This window comes from Canis lupus, chromosome 16, assembly GCF_011100685.1.
Source record: "Canis lupus familiaris isolate Mischka breed German Shepherd chromosome 16, alternate assembly UU_Cfam_GSD_1.0, whole genome shotgun sequence".
Classification (NCBI taxonomy): domain Eukaryota; kingdom Metazoa; phylum Chordata; class Mammalia; order Carnivora; family Canidae; genus Canis; species Canis lupus.
Window position 1 is genome coordinate 58,449,804 of NC_049237.1, and position 22,294 is coordinate 58,472,097.

General features: G+C 36.6%; 1 protein-coding gene across 1 annotated transcript in view; it reads left to right on the forward strand.

Moving 5' to 3' along the window:
* CSMD1 (CUB and Sushi multiple domains 1) overlaps positions 1–22,294 on the forward strand; it is a 1,850,581-nt gene that overhangs the window by 976,084 nt on the left and 852,203 nt on the right. Inside the window, exons 7-8 of the mRNA XM_038560546.1 lie at positions 16,888–16,932; positions 19,332–19,373. Coding sequence (XP_038416474.1) covers positions 16,888–16,932; positions 19,332–19,373 — 87 coding nt within the window. The remainder of the gene's footprint in view (positions 1–16,887; positions 16,933–19,331; positions 19,374–22,294) is intronic.

Genomic DNA, 22,294 nt, shown 5'->3' on the forward strand with positions numbered 1-22,294 from the left:
TTTTCTCGTTTTATTACGGTGATGTCATTACAGATCGGCATTCATCCAGTAAGAATGATAAGTGATAATTTAACAGTTTCTCTATGGGCTTTTACCATAATCTCTCGGTTTTAGGGTGATCAAACAACTCAATATGTTGATTTCTAACTTAGGATGTAAGTAAAATATTTTAGATGATTTGTTTAGCTTTTATCGATAATTAAATCCTTCACGTTTACAATCACTTTTCCAGATGGCATGGCTTAATGTCACTCTTTACGTTTTATTGGTAGTTTCCATGACTGAAAGCCTCTAAAGGGCACAACCGAATTGCCTGGATTTGGAAAATGTGTCCCCCACCAACATGCGTGAGTCTCTGACCTTGTGCCTCGTGCGCGTTTATGACCGTCTGGGGTTGTGGGACGATCAAGGGGAGCGCCCATTCCATTCCGAACCGAATATCTTTTAAGCGTTGGGAGAAGATCATTTGCCAAATCCCTTACGAGACGACACTTAGTATATTGATTTTTCGCTAATTCAGAGGAGAGGAAAAAAAGATCTGTCTTGGTAATTACATTTCATGCCCAAAGTGAAAATTCATAAGTAAAGGCAACGTGTGATACAACAAACGCACCACGAGAAAAATAGCTGTGGGTCGTAAGAAGGCGTGTGTCGTCGTCATGTCGATCCTGGGAGGATCCCTGTCTTCACTCATGTGCCCCAAGACTCCTTGCAAGGGAGTAAGTCTTTAAAAAACATGCTGTGGTCCGTAGAACCTATTTTATTTCACAATAGTGCGAAGGCCACGTGGTGGGATGCCTACCATCGGGGCTGCCAGGCCCACCAGGATCCCCACCGACCCACAGGGGTACAGGGCGCCCCCCGTTATACAGATCGCGGCATAGACCGTCTTGGTACCACTTGCCGTGTTTGCTCCCACGTGGTAGTTGTATTTGCCGTCAACGGGGCAAAAGGCTTTCGCAGCTTCCTTGAAACGTTGTCCTTCTCCTTCCAGAAACAGACGAACTAAGCACGTAGCTCGTCGGTGAGGACCATACAGGCAAAACCCACGCTCCCTTTTCCGACACCATCGGTGTTGGAACACGCACAGCACCTCGTGGGGCTTGGAGGGACGGGATGCGGGCTGGTCTTCCGCTGGATTAATCTGGAATGGTAAACACAAAGCAATAAAAACAAGACTCCGTTCAGGTTCCATAGGCTGAGAACTACTCCTGGGGCCCAACGCAGGAGGGAAGCCTGGTCCCCGGGGCCGCCACGTGGGCCTGCCGGGCTGCCTGACTCTCGCGGGCTGAGGATGCTGCTCTGCTTGGTGTGGGAAATACACCTTAAAACTTAACTTCTGCACTGGGTCTCTTGGATACATCCCAGGCAATTTAGATTCGTGGACATCTGTATCGAATAATAATAATAATTTAAAAAACTGTACTAGACTATTGTGTAAAATATCAGTCTTCCTGAAAAGCATGCAGATTCTTTTTTAAAAAGACCTTATTGATTTAAGGGAGAGAGCAGGAGCCCGAACAGAGGGAGGCACACAAGCCGAGTCCCCCTGAGCGAGGACCCCGACGTGGGGCTAGATCCCGGGACCCCGGGGTCATGACCTGACCTCAGGCAGGTGCTTCGCCGACTGTTGCACGCAGGCACCTGCTCGCAGATTCCTGAAGGGCCGTTTGCAGGTGCTGCACTGGCCCAGGAACCCCCTCAGGTGGGCATGTCCAGACCCCGACCCTGACCCTGAGCCCCTAGTAGGACCGTGCGCCCTGGGGCCTGCTGAGCCCTGGGAGCCCAGGTCTCGGAGCCCAGCAGGTGCGCCCAGCAGGTGGGAGCCGCCCTCCACCACCCTGTTTCCGGGCTTCTCTCCACCACGAGGTCCGGGTCCCCACGCCCAGGAGCACAGCAGGAGGGGCTCAGATGCGGGAGGGGGCGGCGGGGGGAAGTTGGGGAGGAAGGCTCCAGGCAGACACCTTTCGGGGCACCTCTCTTCCAGCCACAATTCTCCTTTCCACCTGTGCACTTTATTTTTTTTAATTTATATATATTTTTAAAAGATTGTATTTGTTCATGAGGGACCCAGGGAGAGGCAGGCTCCTCACAGGGGCACCCAATGTGGGACTCGATCCCGGGACCCTGGGATCATGACCTGAGCCGAGGGCAGACGCTCAACCACTGAGCCACCCGGGTGTCCCTCTTCCTTATTCTTATCTGATTGCTGTGGCTAGGATTTCCAGGACTTTTTCTTTGTTGAATAAAAGTGGTGAGAGTGGACATCCCCGTCTTGTTCTTGATCTCAGAGAAAAATATTTCAGTTTCTTACCATCGAGTATGATGTTTTCTGTGGATTTTTCACAGGTTGCCTTTATTATGTTGAGGTACGTTTCCTCTAAACCTACTTTGTTGAGAGTTTTTATCATGAATGGATTTTTTGTCAAAGAATCTTTTCTGCTTCTGTCAAGACAATCATATGATTTTTATCCTTCCTCTTATTAATGTTACATGTCACAATGATTATTTTACAAATACTGAACCACCTTTGCATTGCTGGAATAAATAGCAATCGGATGAGTGATTTTTCCAATGTATTATGGAATTTAGTTTGCAAGCATTTTGTTGAGAATTTTTGCATCTATGATCATCAGAGTTATTGGCATTTTTTTGTTAGTGCCTTTGTCTGGCTCTGTTATTAGGGTAATGATGGTCTTGCATAATGAATCAGGAAGTTTTCTTCCCCTTCTTTTTTTTTTTTTTAAAGTTTGAGAAGATGGGATCCTTGGGTGGCGCAGGGGTTTAGCGCCTGCCTTTGGCCCAAGGCGCGATCCTGGAGACCCGGGATCGAATCCCACGTCGGGCTCCCGGTGCATGGAGCCTGCTTCTCCCTCTGCCTGTGTCTCTGCCTCTCTCTCTCTCTCTGTGTGACTATCATAAATTAAAAAAAAAAAAAAAAAGGTTTGAGAAGACTAGGTATTAACTTATTCTTAAATTTTGGGTGGAATTCACCTGTGAAGCCACCTGCTCCTAAACTTTCATGTGATGGGAGTTTTTGAATTACTTATTCAATTTCATTGCTAGTAATGGTTCTGTTCATATATTCTGTTTTCCTGATTCATTTTTGGGAGGTTATGTGTTTCTAGGAATTTATCCATTTCTTCTGGGTTGTCCAATTTGTTGGTATACAATTTTTCATAAACTCTTTCGTAGTCCTTTGTTTTTCTCCGGTGTCAGTTGCTATTTCTCCCTCATTTCTGATTTTATTGGAGGCCACTCTCCTTTTTTTTTTTTTTTTTTTTTACTTTGCCTATTAGGTTTATTAATTCTGTTTATCTTCTCAAAGAAACAGCTCTTGGTTGCATTGGTCCTATCCGTTGTTGTTGTTGTTGTTGTTGTTGTTGTTGTTGTTGTTTTAAAGTCTGCATTTCGTTTACTTCTGCTCTAATCTTGATTATTTCCTCCTACCAGTTTGGACTTTATTTGTTCCTCATATTCAACTCCTGTAGGTATAAGGTTACAGTATTTGAGATTTTTCTTGTTTTTTTTTTTTTTGAGGTAGGCTCTAAACTTCCCTCTTAGAACTTTTTTTGCTGTATCCCAAAGATATTAGACTTTTCATTTTCATCTGTATCCATTTTTTTCAATTTCCTCTCTCATTTCTTTTTTGACCCATTTGTTGTTTAGTAGCATGTGGTGTAGTCTCCACATTTGTGTTTATTCCAGATTTTTTTTCTTGTAGTTGATTTCTAGTATCATATTGTGATCAGAAAGATACTTGTTATGATTTCAATCTTCTTAAATGTACTGAGACTTGCTTTGTGGCTTAACTTTTGGCATATTCTGGAAAATGTTCCATGTGTACCTAAAAGTAATGTGTATTCTTCTGTTTTGGGTTGGAGTGTTCTGTATATATCTGTTAAGTCCACCTGGTCCAATGTATCATTCAAAGTTTCCTTATTGATTTTTCATCTGGGTGATCTATTCATTGATATAAGTGGGGTGTTCATGTCCACCACTATTATTCTATCACTGTCAATTTCTCTATGTTAATATTTGTTTTATGTATTTATGCCCTCCTATGTTGAATGCATAGTTACTTGTAATTATCATATCCTCTTTTTAGATAAATCACTTATTATATATGTACTTCTTTGTCTCTTGCTACAGTCTTTCTTTTGAGGTGTATTTTGTGTAAGTATTTCTATCCCAATTTGTTGTTTTGTTTTCTTGTTTTCCCCTTAATATGCATGTTACAGGTTTTTCTATTCCTTCACTTTTCAGCCTGTATGTAACTATAGGTCTAAAGTGAGTCTTTTGTAGACAAAGATGGGTCTTGCTCTTTTTTTCTATGGTTATCATTTTTATCCATTCAGTCACCTCATATATTTTGGTTGGAGCATTTACAGTTAATTATTGAAAGGCAAATACTTATTGTTGTTTTGTTAATTGTTTTCTGGTTCTTTTTGCAATTCATCACTTTTCCTTACTTGTCTTGTTCTCTTGTGGTTTAATGGCTTTCTTTAGTGTTATGCTTGGATTCCTTCTTAAATATTTTGTGTATTTATTACAGACTTTAGATCTAGGTTATTATTTGGTTCATATATGACATATTAATGTGTATAACACTCTATATTAAGTTGTTTGTCACTTACATTTGAACCTATATTAAAAGCACCAAATTCTTAACTCTTTGAGGAACCTCCACACAGTTTTCCAGAGTGGCTGCACCGGTTCACATTCCCACCAACAGTGTAAGAGGGTTTCTAGCAGCCATGTCCACAATAGCCAAGCTGTGGAAGGAGCCTCGGTGTCCATCGAAAGATGAATGGATAAAGAGGATGTGGTTTATGTATACAATGGAATATTGCTCAGCTATTAGAAATACCCACCATTTGTTTCAACGTGGATGGAACTGGAGGGTATTATGCTGAGTGAAGTAAGTCAATCGGAGAAGGACAAACATTATAATTATATGTTCTCATTCATTTGGGGAATATAAATAATAGTGAAAGGGAATAGAAGGGAAGGGAGAAGAAATGTGTGGGAAATATCAGAAAGGGAGACAGAACGTAAAGACTGCTAACTCTGGGAAACGAACTAGGGGTGGTAGAAGGGGAGGAGGGCGGGGGGTGGGAGTGAATGGGTGACAGGCACTGGGGGTTATTCTGTATGTCGGTAAATTGAACACCAATAAAAAATAAATTAAAAAAAAAACACCAAATTCTTACTCCCCTTCCATGTTTTATTTTGTGCATCCCTTGACTGACTTTTTTGGATATAATTTTACTCTTGTTGTGCTTTGACCTCCATAGTGTCTTTTTAAGTGATGAACCCATTATCTTTACTATGTTTGCTTTTACCTGCAAAAGTTTTCATAATTTCTTTCTACTTGTATTTATGGCCTTTTTTTTTTTTTTTCCACTGAAAAGATTCCCTTTAACAATTCTTGTAGAGTGTGCTTAGTGGCAGTGAACTCCTTTAACTCTTGTTTGGGAAATTCTTCAGCTCCTTCTATTCTGAATGATAGGATTGGATAGATTATCCTTTGCTGTATGTTTTTCCTTTTAATATGTTACATCACTCCCTTCTGACCTGCAAAGTTTCTGCTGAAAAATCAGCTGATAGCCTTAAGGGGTTTCTTTTGTGTATAACTGTTTACTCTGGCTGCTTTTGAAATTCTCTTTATCACTACCCTTTGCCATTGTAATTATGTCTTGGAGAGACCCTCACAGGGTTCATTTTGTTAGGGGCTCTCTTTGCCTCCTGGACCTGGATGTCAATTTCCTGCTCTAGATTAGGAAAGTTTTCAGCTATTATTTGTTCAAGTAAGTTTTCGGTCCCCTCTCTCTCTCTTTTCCTGAAATGTCTATGAATATTGGTATTCTTGATGATGTCACTAAGTTCCCTTATTTTCAGTTTCTATTTTTTTTATATTTTTGGCTGTTCAGCTGGGTTGCTTTCCTTGATACTCTCATCCAGAATTCTGATCTGTTCTGCATCTTCTTATCTGCTGTTGATTCTCTCCAGTGTATTTTTATTTCAGTTATTGAGTTTTTCGGCTCTTTTTAATATTTTTTTTTCTTTGTTGAAGTTGCCACTGAGTTCATTCACCCTTTTCTCAAGCCCAGGAGTATTTTATGAGCATTATTTTGAATTATTTACCAGACATATTGCTTGCCTTCATTTTATTTAGCTCTTGTACTATGATTTTGTCTTATTCTTTGATTTGTGATCTATCCTCTGTCTCCTCACTTTGTCTAATTATCTGTGCTTGTTTCTATGAGCTAGTGAGTCAGCTCTCTGGTCGTAAAGCGGCAGCCTTGTGTAGAAGAGGCCCTGTGGTGCCCTGTAGTGTGATCCCTCCAGGCCACCAGAACCAGGTGCTCTACGGGTATCCCTGTATGGCTGCATGTGTCCTCCTGTTGTGACTGTGCCATAGATGCCCTCATCCCAGCTGGCTGCAATGGCCCATTTTCTCTGATGTGTATATATGCTGGGCTCAAGCTGTTGAGAGGCCTGAGACTGTCACAGGCTTGTTGGTGGGCTTGGCTGATGTTCAGCCCCTGCCACAGCTGCAGGCACATGGAAGCACAGGGCTTGTCCCTAGTTTGTTAGCTAGCAGACCTGTCTGCAGGAACCGTGCACACAGTGGTGTGTGGGGTTATCTCCCCCTCTCCCCAGGGCAGGAGTCCCCCCTGTACTGGTGCCACAGGGTCACAATTTCTAAGAGGCATCATCAGTTACATGTACCTATATCTTTTTAATTAATTTTAACAGCTTTTTTGAGAGTTATATGCAAAAACTGTACATATTTATTGTATACAATTTGGTGGATTTCAACATATGTATATGCTAAAATCTTGACAGTGTTCTCCGTTTTTGCCAGTTTTTAAAGAGTTTTGATGTCCGTACCACCCATCCCCCTCTTGTATCCCTCTGGGATACTGTTTTTGTATCAGCAGGAAAGGAGACTGTGAAGTATTTGTTGGTAACATTTAGTATTGAGCAGAATGGAACAGCCCAGATGGCAGAGTTGCCACATATAATGTTGAAACATGTTGTTCAAGCCCCAGATCCTCTATTGATCCAGTAGATGTTGGCTGACAGGATTATAAACAGAGAAAATAGCACAATAGAACAAGAGTCAACTTTAAGTTTTTTATATGTGTCTCAAATGGAACCTAAGGATCAACTTAAGAAATTGTATGAACTAGTGAGAAGGGGAATTTGTTTTTTTATTTCAGTATAATAAAGGAGAGGATAACGTAAACTCAAGGCTCTCGTGCTTCGCTCAAGGCTCAAGGTTCACTCAAACGCATCAGTTCAAGCCAGCAAAGTTTATTTTACTGTCCCTTCAATGGAATATTTACTAATTTCCAAATGTTAAGTGACAGCCACCACTTTGGGAAAGGTTTTTGAATATTTTTATGCAGTATTTAAAAATAGGAGAAAATGTTAAAATTCACATCTCCCAGGTGGCAACACTGAGATACGTGGAGATGAACTGGTCGTCCTGCCTCTCTCTTCATGAGTTTTGAAGGTGAACATGTTAATGTACATCCAGTGCATTTTGGGGACATTTATCTGAAACTAAAACACCTCAGAATGAGAGTTGTATTTTTTCAAGGTAGAAGTAATACCATGGATATATTAGAGGCTTCACCTTGCCAGCACAATTTAAGGAGACATTTTCTTATATTATCAAATTTTACCCACAACCCTATGAGACAGGAAATAAACTTATATCCATTTTACAAAAAAAAAAAGGGGGGGGGCATAAGAAATGGAGACATTAAGAAATTTGAACACAGAGTATGGATCCAGGGTGTGATATTGGGTTCTTAGCCACTGTCTTCAAATAGGCACCTGTGTCTATCCCCCCGAAAATGTGTGGCTCTCAGTAGGCAAATAAGCTCCAGACACCTGCTATGTACATTTTGCCTATAGTTAAAACACTGTACCGTGCATGCAAAAATGTGTTAATAGGGAAGATCTCCTGCCGAATCTTCTTACCCCACAGACAAAACTTGTGCAGTTCTAACTCATATTAGCTTCATGTCTGATACAAATGCTTTTTAGTCACTCTATGGGCACATCCTTTATTTCCTTTTGTCATTTTAGCTAATATTAAATGTATATTTGCACATTCTCCATGCGAGAGAGAAACCTACAATGGGGATTGCCTCACCTCAGCATATGGGTTCTTTTTCAATTTTAATAGTGCCAGATGGTTTCATGAAACTTTTGCCAGTCAGCTAAATTTATAGGTAGAGTGTGTGTGTATAGATATTTACTTCATATATGGAGAGTTATTTACTTTCATTTCCCCATTGTTTAATGTGCTCTTCCATTAAATGTTTATATCTATGTTTGGTGCATTTTTCTAGTAGGAATGAGGTTTTCCCTGGGTGTGTTTGAATATACATTATGGACATTGTCATTTTGTTTCACTCAATGCAACAACAGTGTGCTTGGCATTAACGTTGCAAGCATCTACCATGAACTGGTGGCTCTGTTAGTATTTTGAGGGGCTGCTTATGGCAGCTGGAGCCCCATTAGATGTGCTACCACCAAGTTGTCATAAATAAAGGGAACGCAGTTCTTCATTCTTCCGAGGAGCCCACAAAGCTTCCTAGGGTGGGCGGATCAGGTGGTGGGCACTAACAGTAAGACACTGACAGGGATTCCTCCCAGCTTCCTGGGGGCTTCTTGGAGCAGGTGACCCTGAGACATATGGGTGCGCTGGCCATGAGAAGGAACAGGCTCCTTTGCCCCTCCTTTCTTAGGGCCAGACCCAAGACCCAAACCTTGCAAGTTTCCCTATGTGGATGTGTCCCTTACACAGGTTTGGGCCTTGAACATTGCCTCACTCTGGGAACCATTCATAAAATTGATTCATTCAGTTGATGGACCCAAAGAACAGGACACATGCCATAGATGTTCATTTCTGAAGGTGCAGCAGGCTTCCGGAAAAGCCTCAGCCTTCATACCACACTGGCCCAATAGCCCAGGAGTCTCCTGGGCAGCTCTGATGTGGGGCACACTCTTCAGAGCCTGGTGTCCTGCACCTGTTTGCCCATCACTTCCCAGGGTCATTCTGGCCCCAGCATCTGACAGGTTCCAGGGATTTTGGGTGAGGCACAGGGCTGGTTGTAACGTGCTATGTTCTACACAGACCTCAATGCCCAATCTTTGTAGGCTTGAGCTTGGGACTTAATAACTCCTATTGTTCATTTAGGAAAGGTTCAGCTTCTTAAACTCTATTCAAGACCAAGAAAATCCCTGAAATTGCCAATATGCCTCTCTCTCGATGTGTTTATGGACACTTATGTGTAAAAAAAGTTTTGCATAGAAACATTCCATATAATCATTACATGTGAACAGCTCAATCTATACAAACTCTTGTATAGAGCTGTATGTGATGTGTATTTGTACATATAAATAGTCTGTTTTCCATAGTTTCTGGGTTTTTCATCTATGAAGAAAATTTAATCCCTTCAATTATCATATATAATCCTATATTTTACAATATTTATGGTTTTTATATAAAGTGTCTAATCTATTTGGAATTTTTGTAAATGGTGTTTGGTAGAGTTCCATGAATACTCTTTTGTATTGTTCTTTTTGAAAAAAAAAAAAAAAAAACAGATTTGGAGTTTATTTCTTTTTCTTAACTCTCATTTGTTTTCTATTTGCAATAATTACAGTTTTGTCTTTGGTAATTCTTCTTGCCTAATTTTTAGATTTTTCTTACTGTCTTCATCTAATTGCTTGATAGAGTTTTAAGCATAGTTTGTAGATTTTCCTATTTTTCTTACTACTAAAGTCATTTAAGGCTATAAATTGCCCTCTAAATACAGCTTTGAGTCACACTGTGTTATGTAGTTTATTTTTATATGTATTCCAAATTTTCATTTTGATTAGAGTTTTGTTATTAAGTACTTACTTAAATGAAATGCAGATAATGTACAAGTAAGCATTTGAAGTGTACTGTTCAGTGACATTTAGCGTATTCACAATGTTGTGCACTCATCATCTCTCTGAAGCGTCAACATATTTTCATCACCCACAGGAGTAACCACTTCAACTAGCCGGTTTTCTCCCACGATGGATTTTTCTGTTGTGTCTATATATACATACGACATATGTATACATATATATATGAAGTCCTAAAACTTATGACCTTTTATATCTGGCTGCTTTCACCGGGCATTAGGTCTATAAGGTGTAACCAAGGTGCAACATATACAAGCACTACACTTCCCTTCCCCATTTTTATGCCTAATATTCCATTTTACTTATGCCCTAATTTATCTATTCATCAGCTGATAAACATTTGGGTTGTTTCTACCTTTTGGTCTACTTAGAATAAGGCTACTATGAACATTCATGGGCAAATTACCACGTGGACATATTTCTCATTTCACTTAGCTATATACCCAGGGGTGAAATTTCTGGGCCATATGGTAATTCTATGTTGAAATTTTTGAGAAACCGTTAAGTAGCATATTCCATGAGAATGTACCTTAAGGCTTTTAAATACTCCAATCCATAAACATTGGATATCTATTTATTTAAGCCTTAATTTTTCCAGCAGGTTTCCTAGTTTTTAGTGCCCAAGGCATTGCTATGATTAAATTTATTTGTGGATATTTATTCTTTAGGATACTATTGAAATTATAATTGCTCATTGCTGGCATATAGAAACCCAAGTGATTTTTGTATGTTGACCGCGTGTGATTCATCTCTGCTGAATTCATTTATTAGATCTAGTAATTGTGTGTGTATGTGTGTGGGTATGGAGTCTTTGGGACTTTATATAGAATCATTTCATCTGAAAATAGTTTACTTTTTTTCTTTTCCAATTGGTTGTCTTTTATTTCTTTTCCCTACTCAATTCCTCTGGCTTGGACTTCCAGTGCAAAGTTAAATAGCAGTAGCATTTAGAAAGTGAGCATCTTTCTCCTCTTCTGGATTTTAGGGGCAAAGTTTTCAATTTTTCACCATTAACATGTTAGCTGTTGGATTTTATATTAAGAGTCTTTTATCACGTGGAATAAATTACCTTCTAATCCCAGTTTTCTGAGTGTGATGAATTTTGTCAAAAGCTTTTCATCTGTCAATTGAGACAATTATGTATCTCTCCCTTTCTTTGTTAATTTGGTGTATTACATTCATTGGTTTTCTTATCTTGAATGACCCCTGCATTCCTGGGATAAACTTCACTTGTCCTGGTATAGAATCTTTTCGATTGCTAAGGTATTCAGTTAGTTTTTTGTTGAGGAATTTTGCATTTATTTTCAGTAGAGATATTTCCTGCGATTTTCAAGTGGTATCTTTCTGAAATGCTGGTCTCCTGGAATGTGTAAGGAAGTTTTCCGTCCTCTTCCACTTTTGAAAGATTTTGAGGAGAATGTTAATGGTTCTTAATATATTTTGTAGATTTCACCATGGATATTATCTCATCTTGGACTTCTATTTGTCACATTTTTTTAATTACTGATTTGATCTAATTAATCTATTTCTTCTTGAGTCAATTTTAACAATTTCTAGTATGTCTCTAGGAATCTGCTCTATCCAGATTACCTAATATGCTCACATACAACTATTCATAATAAATTCTTATCTTTTCCATTTCTATGAGGTGGATAGTAATATCTAAACTTCTTTTCTGATGTTTATTGTCTCTTCTTCCTAGTTTGGATAAGGCTTGTTATTTTTGTTGACCCTTTCAAAGAACTGGTTTTGTTGTTTCTGTATTTTTTCTATTTTTTATTACATTTATCTGTGATCTAATAATTATTTCCTGCTGTGTCTGGGTTTAGTTTTTTTTTTTTTTTCTGTTTTAGTTCTGTTAGGTGTATAGTTTTAAATTTTAGATCTTGCTTTTAAAATAGATTAACCTATAAATTGCCTTTTGAGCACTACACTTGCTGTACTGCATATGCTTTGTTGGTTTGTATTTTTTATTTCATTTGCCTCAAAGTATTTTCTAATTTTACTAGTAGTTTGTCCCGTTGGTCATGTAAGAGTAGATGATTTAGGGGTGCTTCCCTGTGTTATTCGGAAGGGCATGTGACTCTTGCTCTCTGGATCATGATTTTGAGTCACACGTTGGGTATAGAGATTACTTAATTAATAAAATAAAACTTCAATGAGTAAGTGGTTTAATTTCCATGCATTTGTTAATTTTCCAATTTCCCCTTGGCTAATTACTAGCTTTATTACATTACGGCTGTAAGATACTTCACATTTCATTCCTTTTAAATGTACTGATAGTTGTTATATGGTGTCGCATGTGGATGTTCAGTGTTCCATGTGCACTGGAGAAGAATGGGTATTTGGCTCTTATTGGTAGAGTGTCCTTTTGGACTCATCAGATTCCCACGCCATTCATTCAAGTGGCCTCTTTCCTGACCAATCCTCTCCCTACGATTCAGTGCAGCACTGAAGTCTCCAGCTAGTTTTGTATAACTCTTTCCCTGATTCTGTCAACGTTTGCAGCATGTATTTTGGGGCTCTAGTTTTTGGTGTATAAGGATCTAAAATTGTTTCATGACAAATGGACCTTTTTATCAATAAATAAGGCACTTAAAACAATCTCTGACTTAAAATCTTGTTTGTCTGACATCCACATCGTGCCAACTCTTAATATTTGTGTGGCCTCATTTTCTATACTTTCATTCTGCTTGTCTTTTGGTCTAAAGTGAGTTTCCACCATTGTGTTTTTGTTTCCATTTTACCTTGTATTTTTTTTCTTTATTTGGCGAGTTAAATCCTTTTAAAGTATCACTAATAATGCAGGACTCACTTCTGCCATTTTGCTATTTTCTCTTTATGCCCCTTAATTACCTCTATGCTGCCTTCTTTTGATTTGGTAGAATGTTCTAGTGCACCACTTGGATTCTCTCCATATCCTTTCCTGTCTGTTTTAGTTATTTTCTTAATGGTTGCTATGGGAATTAGAGCTAACATCTGAAGTTATACCTGATCTTATTTAAATTTATATCAATTTAGCTTCACTAACTCTGCACTTACAGCTGTTCCCCTCCTTCATGTTTGTTGTTATAAATTGCATCTTCACACATTATCTGCCCATAAATATTGATTTATAATTAGTTTTATGCATTAGCTTTTTTAAAATAAAGCACACATTTGTTTAAAAAAAAAAAAGAGTTGCAAAGTTAAATTATAATGAATTTTAACTTACCTATGCAGCCATCTTTACCAGAGATCTTTTTTTTTTTTTATATATAGCTTTGCATTAATGTCCAGTGTTGTCTTTTTTCAACTTGCAGGGCTTCCTTTAGCATTTGTTATTAGGAAAAGCCTATGAGTAATGGAATCCTTCAGCCTTCCTTTATCTGCTAATGTCTTAATTCCTCTTTCATTTTGGAAGATCAGTTTTCCCAGATACAGAATTCATGTTTGGCAGCTATTTTTTTTCTTTTTGTACTTTAAATTTATCATCCCGCTGCCTTCTGTATTCCATGGTTTCTTATTGTTATTGAGGATCCCTTATATGTGATTCTTTTTTTCTTTTCAGATTTTCTTAGTACCTTTTTTTTTTTCTTTTTTAAACCATGTAATGTAATGGGTCTTGGCACAGATGTCTTTGAATTTACCTTCCTTGGAGTTCATTAAAAGCTTCTTGGGTGTAAAGGTTCTTGTTTTTCATCACATGGGGGAAGTTTTTCTGCTGGATGGTGTCCCATAAATTCCTTACACTGTTTTTCTGCGCCTTCTTTCTGCTGCTCACACTTCACAGTTTAAACTGCCCTATATTCACATTTGCTGATTTTTCTGCTGCTTGCTCAAACCTTCTGTTTAACTCTTCCAGTGTGTTTGTCATATCAGCTACTAAATTTTTTGGATCCAAAATTTCTTCTTGGTTCTTTTTAGTATCTCTCTTTACTGATAATTCCCTACTTGTTTAGGCATCATTCTCTTAATTGCCTTTCTTCTTATATTTTCTTTTTTATTGACTTTGTTTGACCAAAAACATTAAGTAAATTTGATGTTTATGTGTTACTTTGATATATTTATTGCAATATTGCTGCCATGGTGGTACGTATCACATTGCCTAATTATAGTATGATATTGTTATCTTTATTCATTATTGTTGTACATTAGATCTTTATGGCTTATTTACTGCTTGTTTTAAGTTTGTACCCTTAACATCAATCTTATTCTCCTCCCTACCCCCAAACTCTGGGATCACCATCTTCTTTCTTGATGTCTTTCTTTCCTTCTTTCCTTTTGTTCTAGTTTGACTTTTTTAGATTCCAATTACAAGTAATATTATACAGTATTTGTCTTCCTCTGACCTCTCTTACTTGAAATAATGTGTTCAATGTCCATTTGTATCGGAAATGGCCAGATATTCTTTCTCATGGCTGAATAATATTTCATTGTGTATAAACACCATATCTTTTTACCCATTTATATGCTGAAAGGCATTTAGACTGTTTCCATATCTCGGCTATTGTGAATAATGGTGCAATAAACAAGGGGGTACATATATCTCTTCACAATCCTGTTTTCATTCCCTTTAAGTATGTCCTCAGAAGTGGATTTTTTGGTACATATGGTAGACCTATTTTTAGTTTTTTTGAGGAACCTCTATTTAGTTTTCCAAAGCGATTGGACCAATTTACCTTCTCACCAGCAGTTCCCTTTCCACTACATTCTTACCAGCAACTGCTGTCTCTAGTCTTCTTGAGGAGAGCCATTCTGACAGGTTGAGGCAACTGTGGTATCTCCTTGTGGTTTTGATTTGCATTTCCCTGATGATTAGTGATGTCAAGCATCTTTTCATTGCCTGTTGGCCATTTTGAGATGTTCAGTGAAAAACAATGTCTATTTAGCACTTAAATGAAGCTTATTATTTGTTACTGAGTTGTAGGAGTTCTTTATTTTTTATATTAACCACATATGTATGGGGGTTAACAATTTAGAGGTTGTAAAAAAAAAAAAAACAATTTAGAGGTTGTAAAAATTTTCACTCTGTGGGCCATCTTTCCATTTTGTTGTTTCTTTGGCTATACAGACGCTTTAGTTTAAGTCTCATTTTTTTTTTATTTTTGTACTTACGCTTTTCATATCATATCTAAAAATCCTTGCACTTTCTTCTAAACGTTTTGTTGAATCAGGTCCTTATCTTAAGACTTTATTTCAATTTGATTTTTGTGAGTGGTGCAAAGCAGGGATACAATTTCATTATTTTGTGTGTGTTCCTCCAGTTTTCCCAGCACCACTTTCCCCATGGAGTTGTCTTGACCTCTTTGTGGCGTATTAGTTGACTGAATATGCCAGAATTTAATTCAGGGCTCCCTGTTCTATTATCTATGTATTTGTTTTTGTATCAGTACCATACAGTTTCTATAACTATGGCTTTATACTATGATTTGAACTGGGCAGCATGATAGCTCCATATTTGTTCTTTTTTTCCTTAGGATTTCTTCGGCTATCTGGAGGCATTTGTAATTCCACACAAATTTTGGGACTGCTTTCTATAATTTTGGTATTTTTGTAGGAATGGAATTATAGATGTAGAGGACTGTGGGCAGCATGGAAGTTTTAACAATATTAGTTCTTCTAGTTCCTTAACACCAATGTATCTTTCTGTGTATGTAGTTTTCCTGAGAATTTTATTGGTTTTAAATGGGATGGTTTTCTTTTTCAGATACTTCATCTTCAGTTGCATACCTTTACAGTAATTTTTGTATGTTGATTTGCATTCTGCTACTTTTCTGAAATCATTGATTAGTTCCAATTGTTGGTTAACTCTTCAAAATGACATGTACATATCTTTGTAGATCTATATGTACATATATATTTAAAATGACATTTATATATGTGTGTATGTGTCTCTATCCATATATAGTTATAATATATATTATATATTATATATATATATTATATATTATATATATTAGTCATTAGAAAATGACCATAATTTTACATTTTTTCTGTTTGGATGTCTTCTCTTTGTCTTGCTGAATTACACTATCTAGGACTTTTAGTACCACATTCAATAAGAGTAGTGAGAATGGGCATCCTTGACTTTTTCTTGATCTTAGAGGAAATAAAATTTTTCTCCTTTGAATATCATATTCACTGTAAGTTTCTCATTTGTAGCCTTTATTATGTTGAAGGATGTCTCTTCTAAACCTACTCTGGTAAGGGTTTTTTATCAGAAAGGTTGTTGCCTTTAGTCAAATTCTTTTTCTGCATCCATTAACATGATTATGTGAATTTTAAATCTTTTAATCATTATCACATTTGTGATGAATTACATTTATTGATTTGTGTATATTGAATCATCCTTGAGTTCCAGGAAAAAAAAAAAAAAAAAAAACACTTGATCATGGTGTATAATTATTTTGATGTGTTCTTAACTCAGGCTTGCTAATATTTTGACAAATTCTGCATCTGTATTCATCAAAGAAAACAGTCTATAGTTTTACTTTCTTATGGTATCCTTTCTTGTTTTGATGTCATGGTAATAATACTGATATCTTCGATTGAGTTTGAGCATACTCCCTCTTCTTAATATTTTAGAGTTTGAGGAGTATTAGTGTTAATTGATGTTTGAATATTTGATAGAATTCACCAGTGAACCTCTCTGGTTCTGGAATTTTCTGTGGTGGGAATTTTTGGATTACTCATTCAGTACCTTTACTTGTTAATCTGTTCAGATTTTCTCTTTCTTCTGGGCTTAGTCTTGGCAGGTAATGTGTTTCTAGAAATGTATTCATTTCTTTAAGGTTGTTTGTCAGTATAATTGTTCGTAGTAATCTCTACAATCTGATGAATTTCTGTAATGTCAGTTACAATGTCTTTTTTTGTTTTTCATTTCTGATTGTGTTGAGTCTTCTCTCTTCTTTCTTGATGAGTCAGGCTAAAGATTTGCCAATTTTATTGATCTCATCAAAGAACCAGCTTGTATTTTTGTTTATCTATTTTTCTGGTCTCTTTTTTTCCCTCTGATCTTTATTTCCTTAATTCTGCTAACTTCAGACTCAAGATCTTTATTTCTTAATATATCCACATTGTTATAAATTTTCCTCCCCACACTGCTTTTCCTGCATCCCACAAGATTGGATAGGTTATATTTTCATTAGTTTTGTGAAAAATTTTTATTTTCCTTTGATTGTTTAGAAGTGTCTTATTCAGTTTCCATATATTTGTAGAGATTCATTTTCCTTCTATTAATTTTAATGTCATATCATTTTGGTTTAAAAAAGTTGATATGATTTCAATCTTGAATTTGCTAAGAAAGATTTCTGTTTTCTGTTCTATCCTGTGATCTATCCAGGAGAAAAGCTGCATGTGTGTTTGAGAAAATGTGTACTCTGTTGCTGTTGGGTGGAATGTTCTGATCTGTCAAACCCTAATTAGAAAAAAATAGACATAAGTCTAGTGTTTCCATTCGATTTGCTATGTGATCTTTCTATTGCTGATAGTGGAGTATTTACATACTCTACAATTACTATATTGACTGTTCCTCCCTCAAGCCCTGTTAGCATTTGCTCTGTGTATTTTGGTGCTTTCTATTAGGAGCATATATATTTACAATTATCAAATCTTCTTGATGTGTTGATATTTTATTACCATTTTTGGATTGAAGTTGATTTTGTCTGACATGAATATGGCTTTCCATTTGCACTTGCTTGGAATATCTTCTATCCCCTCCTGTGAGCATCTTTACAGCTGAAATTAGTCACCTGTAGGGAGCATATTTTTTTTTTTTTTAATCCATCCAGTCACTCTGTCCCCTTTGATTGATGAGTTCAATTCATGTACATTCAGGGATGATTATCTTTTGCCTTCTGGTTATATCATATCTCCATTGTTTTTTTTTTTTTTTTCTCTTTCTTTGTATGCCTATGTAAATTGATGGTTTTCCATGGTGGTATTCTCAAGCTCCTCTTCCTTATATTTTGGGATCTGCTATAGATTTTTCCTTTGTGGTTATCTCATGGATAAAACAGTCATTTTTTTTTTTTGGCTAAAAGCAACTTCTCTTCATTTGTTTATTAAGATTTCATCCATTTACTCCTCCTCTTTATATTTTTGATGTTGCGAATTATGTCTTTATGCTATGAACTTATTATCCAATTTTAGTAACTACAGCTTTAAATGCTCTTTTCGTCTTTATCATGTGATAGTTTAATGTTATTTTAAAGTAGAGTTATAGTTTTCTAATTCTAGCTATTTGTCACTTTACTCAGAATTTTGTGTAATTTAGATTTTTATTTTAGCCTGAAGAGCTCCTTTCAACATTTCTTGTAGGGAAAGTCCAGTGGTGCTGAACGTTGTTATTTTTTTTTTTTATTTCATCTGGGAAAGGCTTTATTTCTCTTTTATACCTGAAATGTAACTATGCTGCATAGAATATTCATGGCTAGCACATTTTATCTTACAGTCCATCGAATATAGCATTCCACTCCCTCTTACCTTTAGGTTTTTCTGCTGAGAACCTAGTGGAAGTCTCTTTGTAGCTTACTCCTTTTTGTACATTTACTTCAAGTATAGCTAAAATACAACATTAGTTTCAGGTGTACAACTTTGACAATTACATATAAGATGCTCATCGTAACAAGAATAAAATAATTATTATATTCCCCTATGAAATACTTTTATTCCTTGACTTTTTATAAATGAATGTTTACACATCTTAATTCCTGTCAACTATTTTGTCCCCTCTTCTCATCACCCTCCACTCTGACAATCACCATTTTATTTTCTGTACCTATGAGTCTGTTTCTCCTTTTTTTTAGGCTTGGCATATAACTGAGATCACATGGTATTATCTTTCTCCAATTTATTTCATTTAGCATAATACTCTTTAGATCCACCCACATTGTGACAAATGACAAAACTGCATTCTTTTTTATGGCTAATATTTAATTATGTTCATATCACCACATTTTCTTATCCATTCATCTACCAATGGATACCTAGGTTGCTTACATGTCTTGGCTATTGTGAATAATGCTGCAACAAACATTAGGGTGCATATATCTTTTAATTTGTTTTCTTTTCCTTATGGTGGACACCTAGAAATACCACATGATCCAGTAATTCTAATTCTATCCTTAATTATTTGAGGAACCTCCATACTGTTTTCCACAGTGGCCGCACCCAGCTTGCATTTCCACCAACAGTGCATGAGTGTTCCTTTTTCTCCACATCCTTGCAAAGACACGCATGGAGCAAGAGAGTATATTGCTAAGTGAAATAAGTCAGAGAAAGACAAATACCATATGAATGAAATCATATGTATAATTTAACAAAATGAATGAGCAAAGGGAAAAAATAAAGGACAAAGCAAGCAACAGATTCTTCATTATACAGAACAAATCGATGGTTACCTGAGGGAGGTGGGCATGGGGGTACTGCATTCATAGGTGATAGGGATTAAGGAGTACATGTGTCATGATGAGCACAGGTGTTGTAAGGAAATGTTGAATCACTATATTGTACACCTGAAGCTAATATTACACTGTATGTTAACTATACTAGAATTAAAAAAAAACCAAAAAAACAGATTTCTGTAACTTTGTGTCCTGCAACATTGCAGAATTCACTTCAGTATTATGTCATCAGCAAATAGTGAGGATTTTACTTCTTTCTTACCAATTTCTTTTGTGTTCTCTGATAGCTGTGGCTAGGGCTTCCACTACTATGGTGAATAAAATTGGTGAGAATGGACATCTTTGTATGGTTCCTGATCTTCCTGGAGAATAGGGTTAGCCTGAGATTGTCATATATGGTATTGATTACATGTTCCCTCTATCTTCACTCTTTTGAGTTTTAAACAGACGTTGAATTTTGGGAAATGCTTTTTCTGTATCTATTAAGACAATCAGGTGATTTTTTATCCATTTTGCTAATTTGGTATATCTGATTTGTGAATATTGAAACCACCCTTGCATCCTTGAATTAAATCCCTCTTTAATGGTTGTGGGATGATCCTTTTAATGTATTGTTCACTTTCATTTGCTGATACTTTATTGAGGATGTTTGAGTCTATGTTTATCAAGTATATGGACCCACATGGGGCCATGGATGGCTCCCTCAGTTCAGTGTCTGTGTCTTGATTTTGGCTCAGGTCATGATCTCAGGGTCATGAGATCAGCTCCGTGTCAGGCTCCATGCTCAGCTGGGAGTCTGCTTGAGGTCCTCTCTCTCCCTCTGCACCTTCTCCTGCCTCCCCTCAAATAAATAAATCAATCTTAAAAAAAAAAAAGAATATCGACATGTAAACATTTTTATCTTGTTGTATCTTTGGTTTTGGTAGTAGAGTAACGATGACCTCATAGAATGAATTTGGAAGCATTTTTTTTTTTCTCCCTTCTTCCTCCCCCTCCTCTTCATCCTTCTTAATAGTTTGCGAAAGATAGGCTTTGTCTCTTCTTTAAATGCTTAATAGAATTCACCGGTGAAGCTTTCTGATTGTGAACTTTTGTTTGCTGGTATTTTTTTGTTTAATTCAATTTTGTCAATAGTTATGTCTATTCAGATTTCCTATTTCTCCTTGATTCATTATATATTTCTAAGAATTTATGCATTTATTTTAGGTTGTTCAGTTTGTGGAAATATTTTTCATATTCTTTTATACTGCTTTGTATTTCTGTGGTGTCATTGGTCCGGTATCATCTTTCATTTCTGATTTTGGGTCCTCTCTCTCTTTTTTGATGATCTGGCTAAAAAAAATCCAGTTCTTAGTATTATTGATCTTCAATTTTTTGGGAGGGCCTCCTTTATTTTTCTCCATTCTAATCTTAATGATTCTATTTCTTCTAACACTGGGCTTTATTTTTGTTTTTTGTTTCTTGTTTTTTAGTTCCTTTAAGTATAAATTTAGATTGCACTTTTTCTTGTTCTTGAGGTCAGCCTGTATCATTATAAACTTTCTCCTAGAACTACTTTTCATGCTTCCCAAAACCTGGAACCATAAGATCTGTTTTCATTTTACTTTTTAATTTCCTCTTTGTTTCTTGAAGAGTTTTTAAAAAATATTTTTATTTATTTATTCATGAGAGACACACAGAGGCAGAGAGAAAAGCAGGCTCCATGCAGGGGGCCCACTGAAGGACTCAATCCCAGGACTCCAGGATCACGTCCTGAGGCGAAGGGAAGCGCTCACCACTGAACCACCCAGGGATCCCACCTGAGGAGCATATTGAATTTAGTCTCCACATGTGCATGATTTCTCCCCCAGTTTGATTTGTAAATTCTACTTGCATAAGTTCTACCACTCTGTTAAATAAGATGCTTGTTATCATATCAATCTTCTTAAGTCTGTCGAGCCTTGTTTTAGGCCTAACTTGTTTTCTATCCTGGAAAATGTTTCATATGCCCTTGAATATGTATTCCACTTTTAGATGGGATGTTCCATATAATTTGGTCTAATGTGTCACTCAGAGCCACTTATTCTTCATTGATTTTCTGTCTGGATGATCTGGTTATTAATGTAAGTGGGGCGATAAAGTCCACTACCAGGATTGTATTGTCAATTTCTCTTAGTCTTTTAATGTTACATATTTAGGAGCTCCTATGTGGGCACCTAAATATTTGTAATCATTATGTCCTCTTGTTGGGTTGATTCCTTTATCATTGTCTCTTGTGATGGTCTTAACATCTGTTTTGTCTGAAATAAGGATTGCTACTCCAGTTTTTCCTTTCATTTACATAGAAATTCTCTTTTTATCTTTTCAGTTTGTGTCTTTAGGTCTGAAGTGAGTCTCTTTGCAGGTAATTTATAGATAGGTCTTGTTATCTGTATCCATCCAGTTACTCTATGTGTCTTTTGATTAGACCATTTGCATTTAAGTAATTAGTAATAGGTATATACTTGCTTTCTGGTTCTTTTCATAATTCTTTTTCCCTTGTGATTTTATGACTTTATTATAGGTTTTTTTGATTTGTGTATTTAATGAGTTTCAATTATAACACGCTATGCATATAGCAATCTAAGTAAATTCTTGGTTGCCTAATTTCAGACACATTACAAAAACACAGCATTGTTATTGTACCTCTCATTATGCATATTTGCACATATATTTTAAACATTTTTGTTTTGTGTATCTTTTGTAGATATGATTGTACTTTGTCTTTTAACCTTCCTACTTGCTTTACTCTGTTTTAACTGTTCAATAACTTTCTTCTAGTTATAATCATTTTTCTGCTTAAAGAAGTTTTCTTGGGATCCCTGGGTGGCTCAGTGGTAGCACCTGCCTTTGGCCCAGGGTGTGATCCTGGAGACCTGGGATCGAGTCCCACGTCGGGCTCCCTGCAT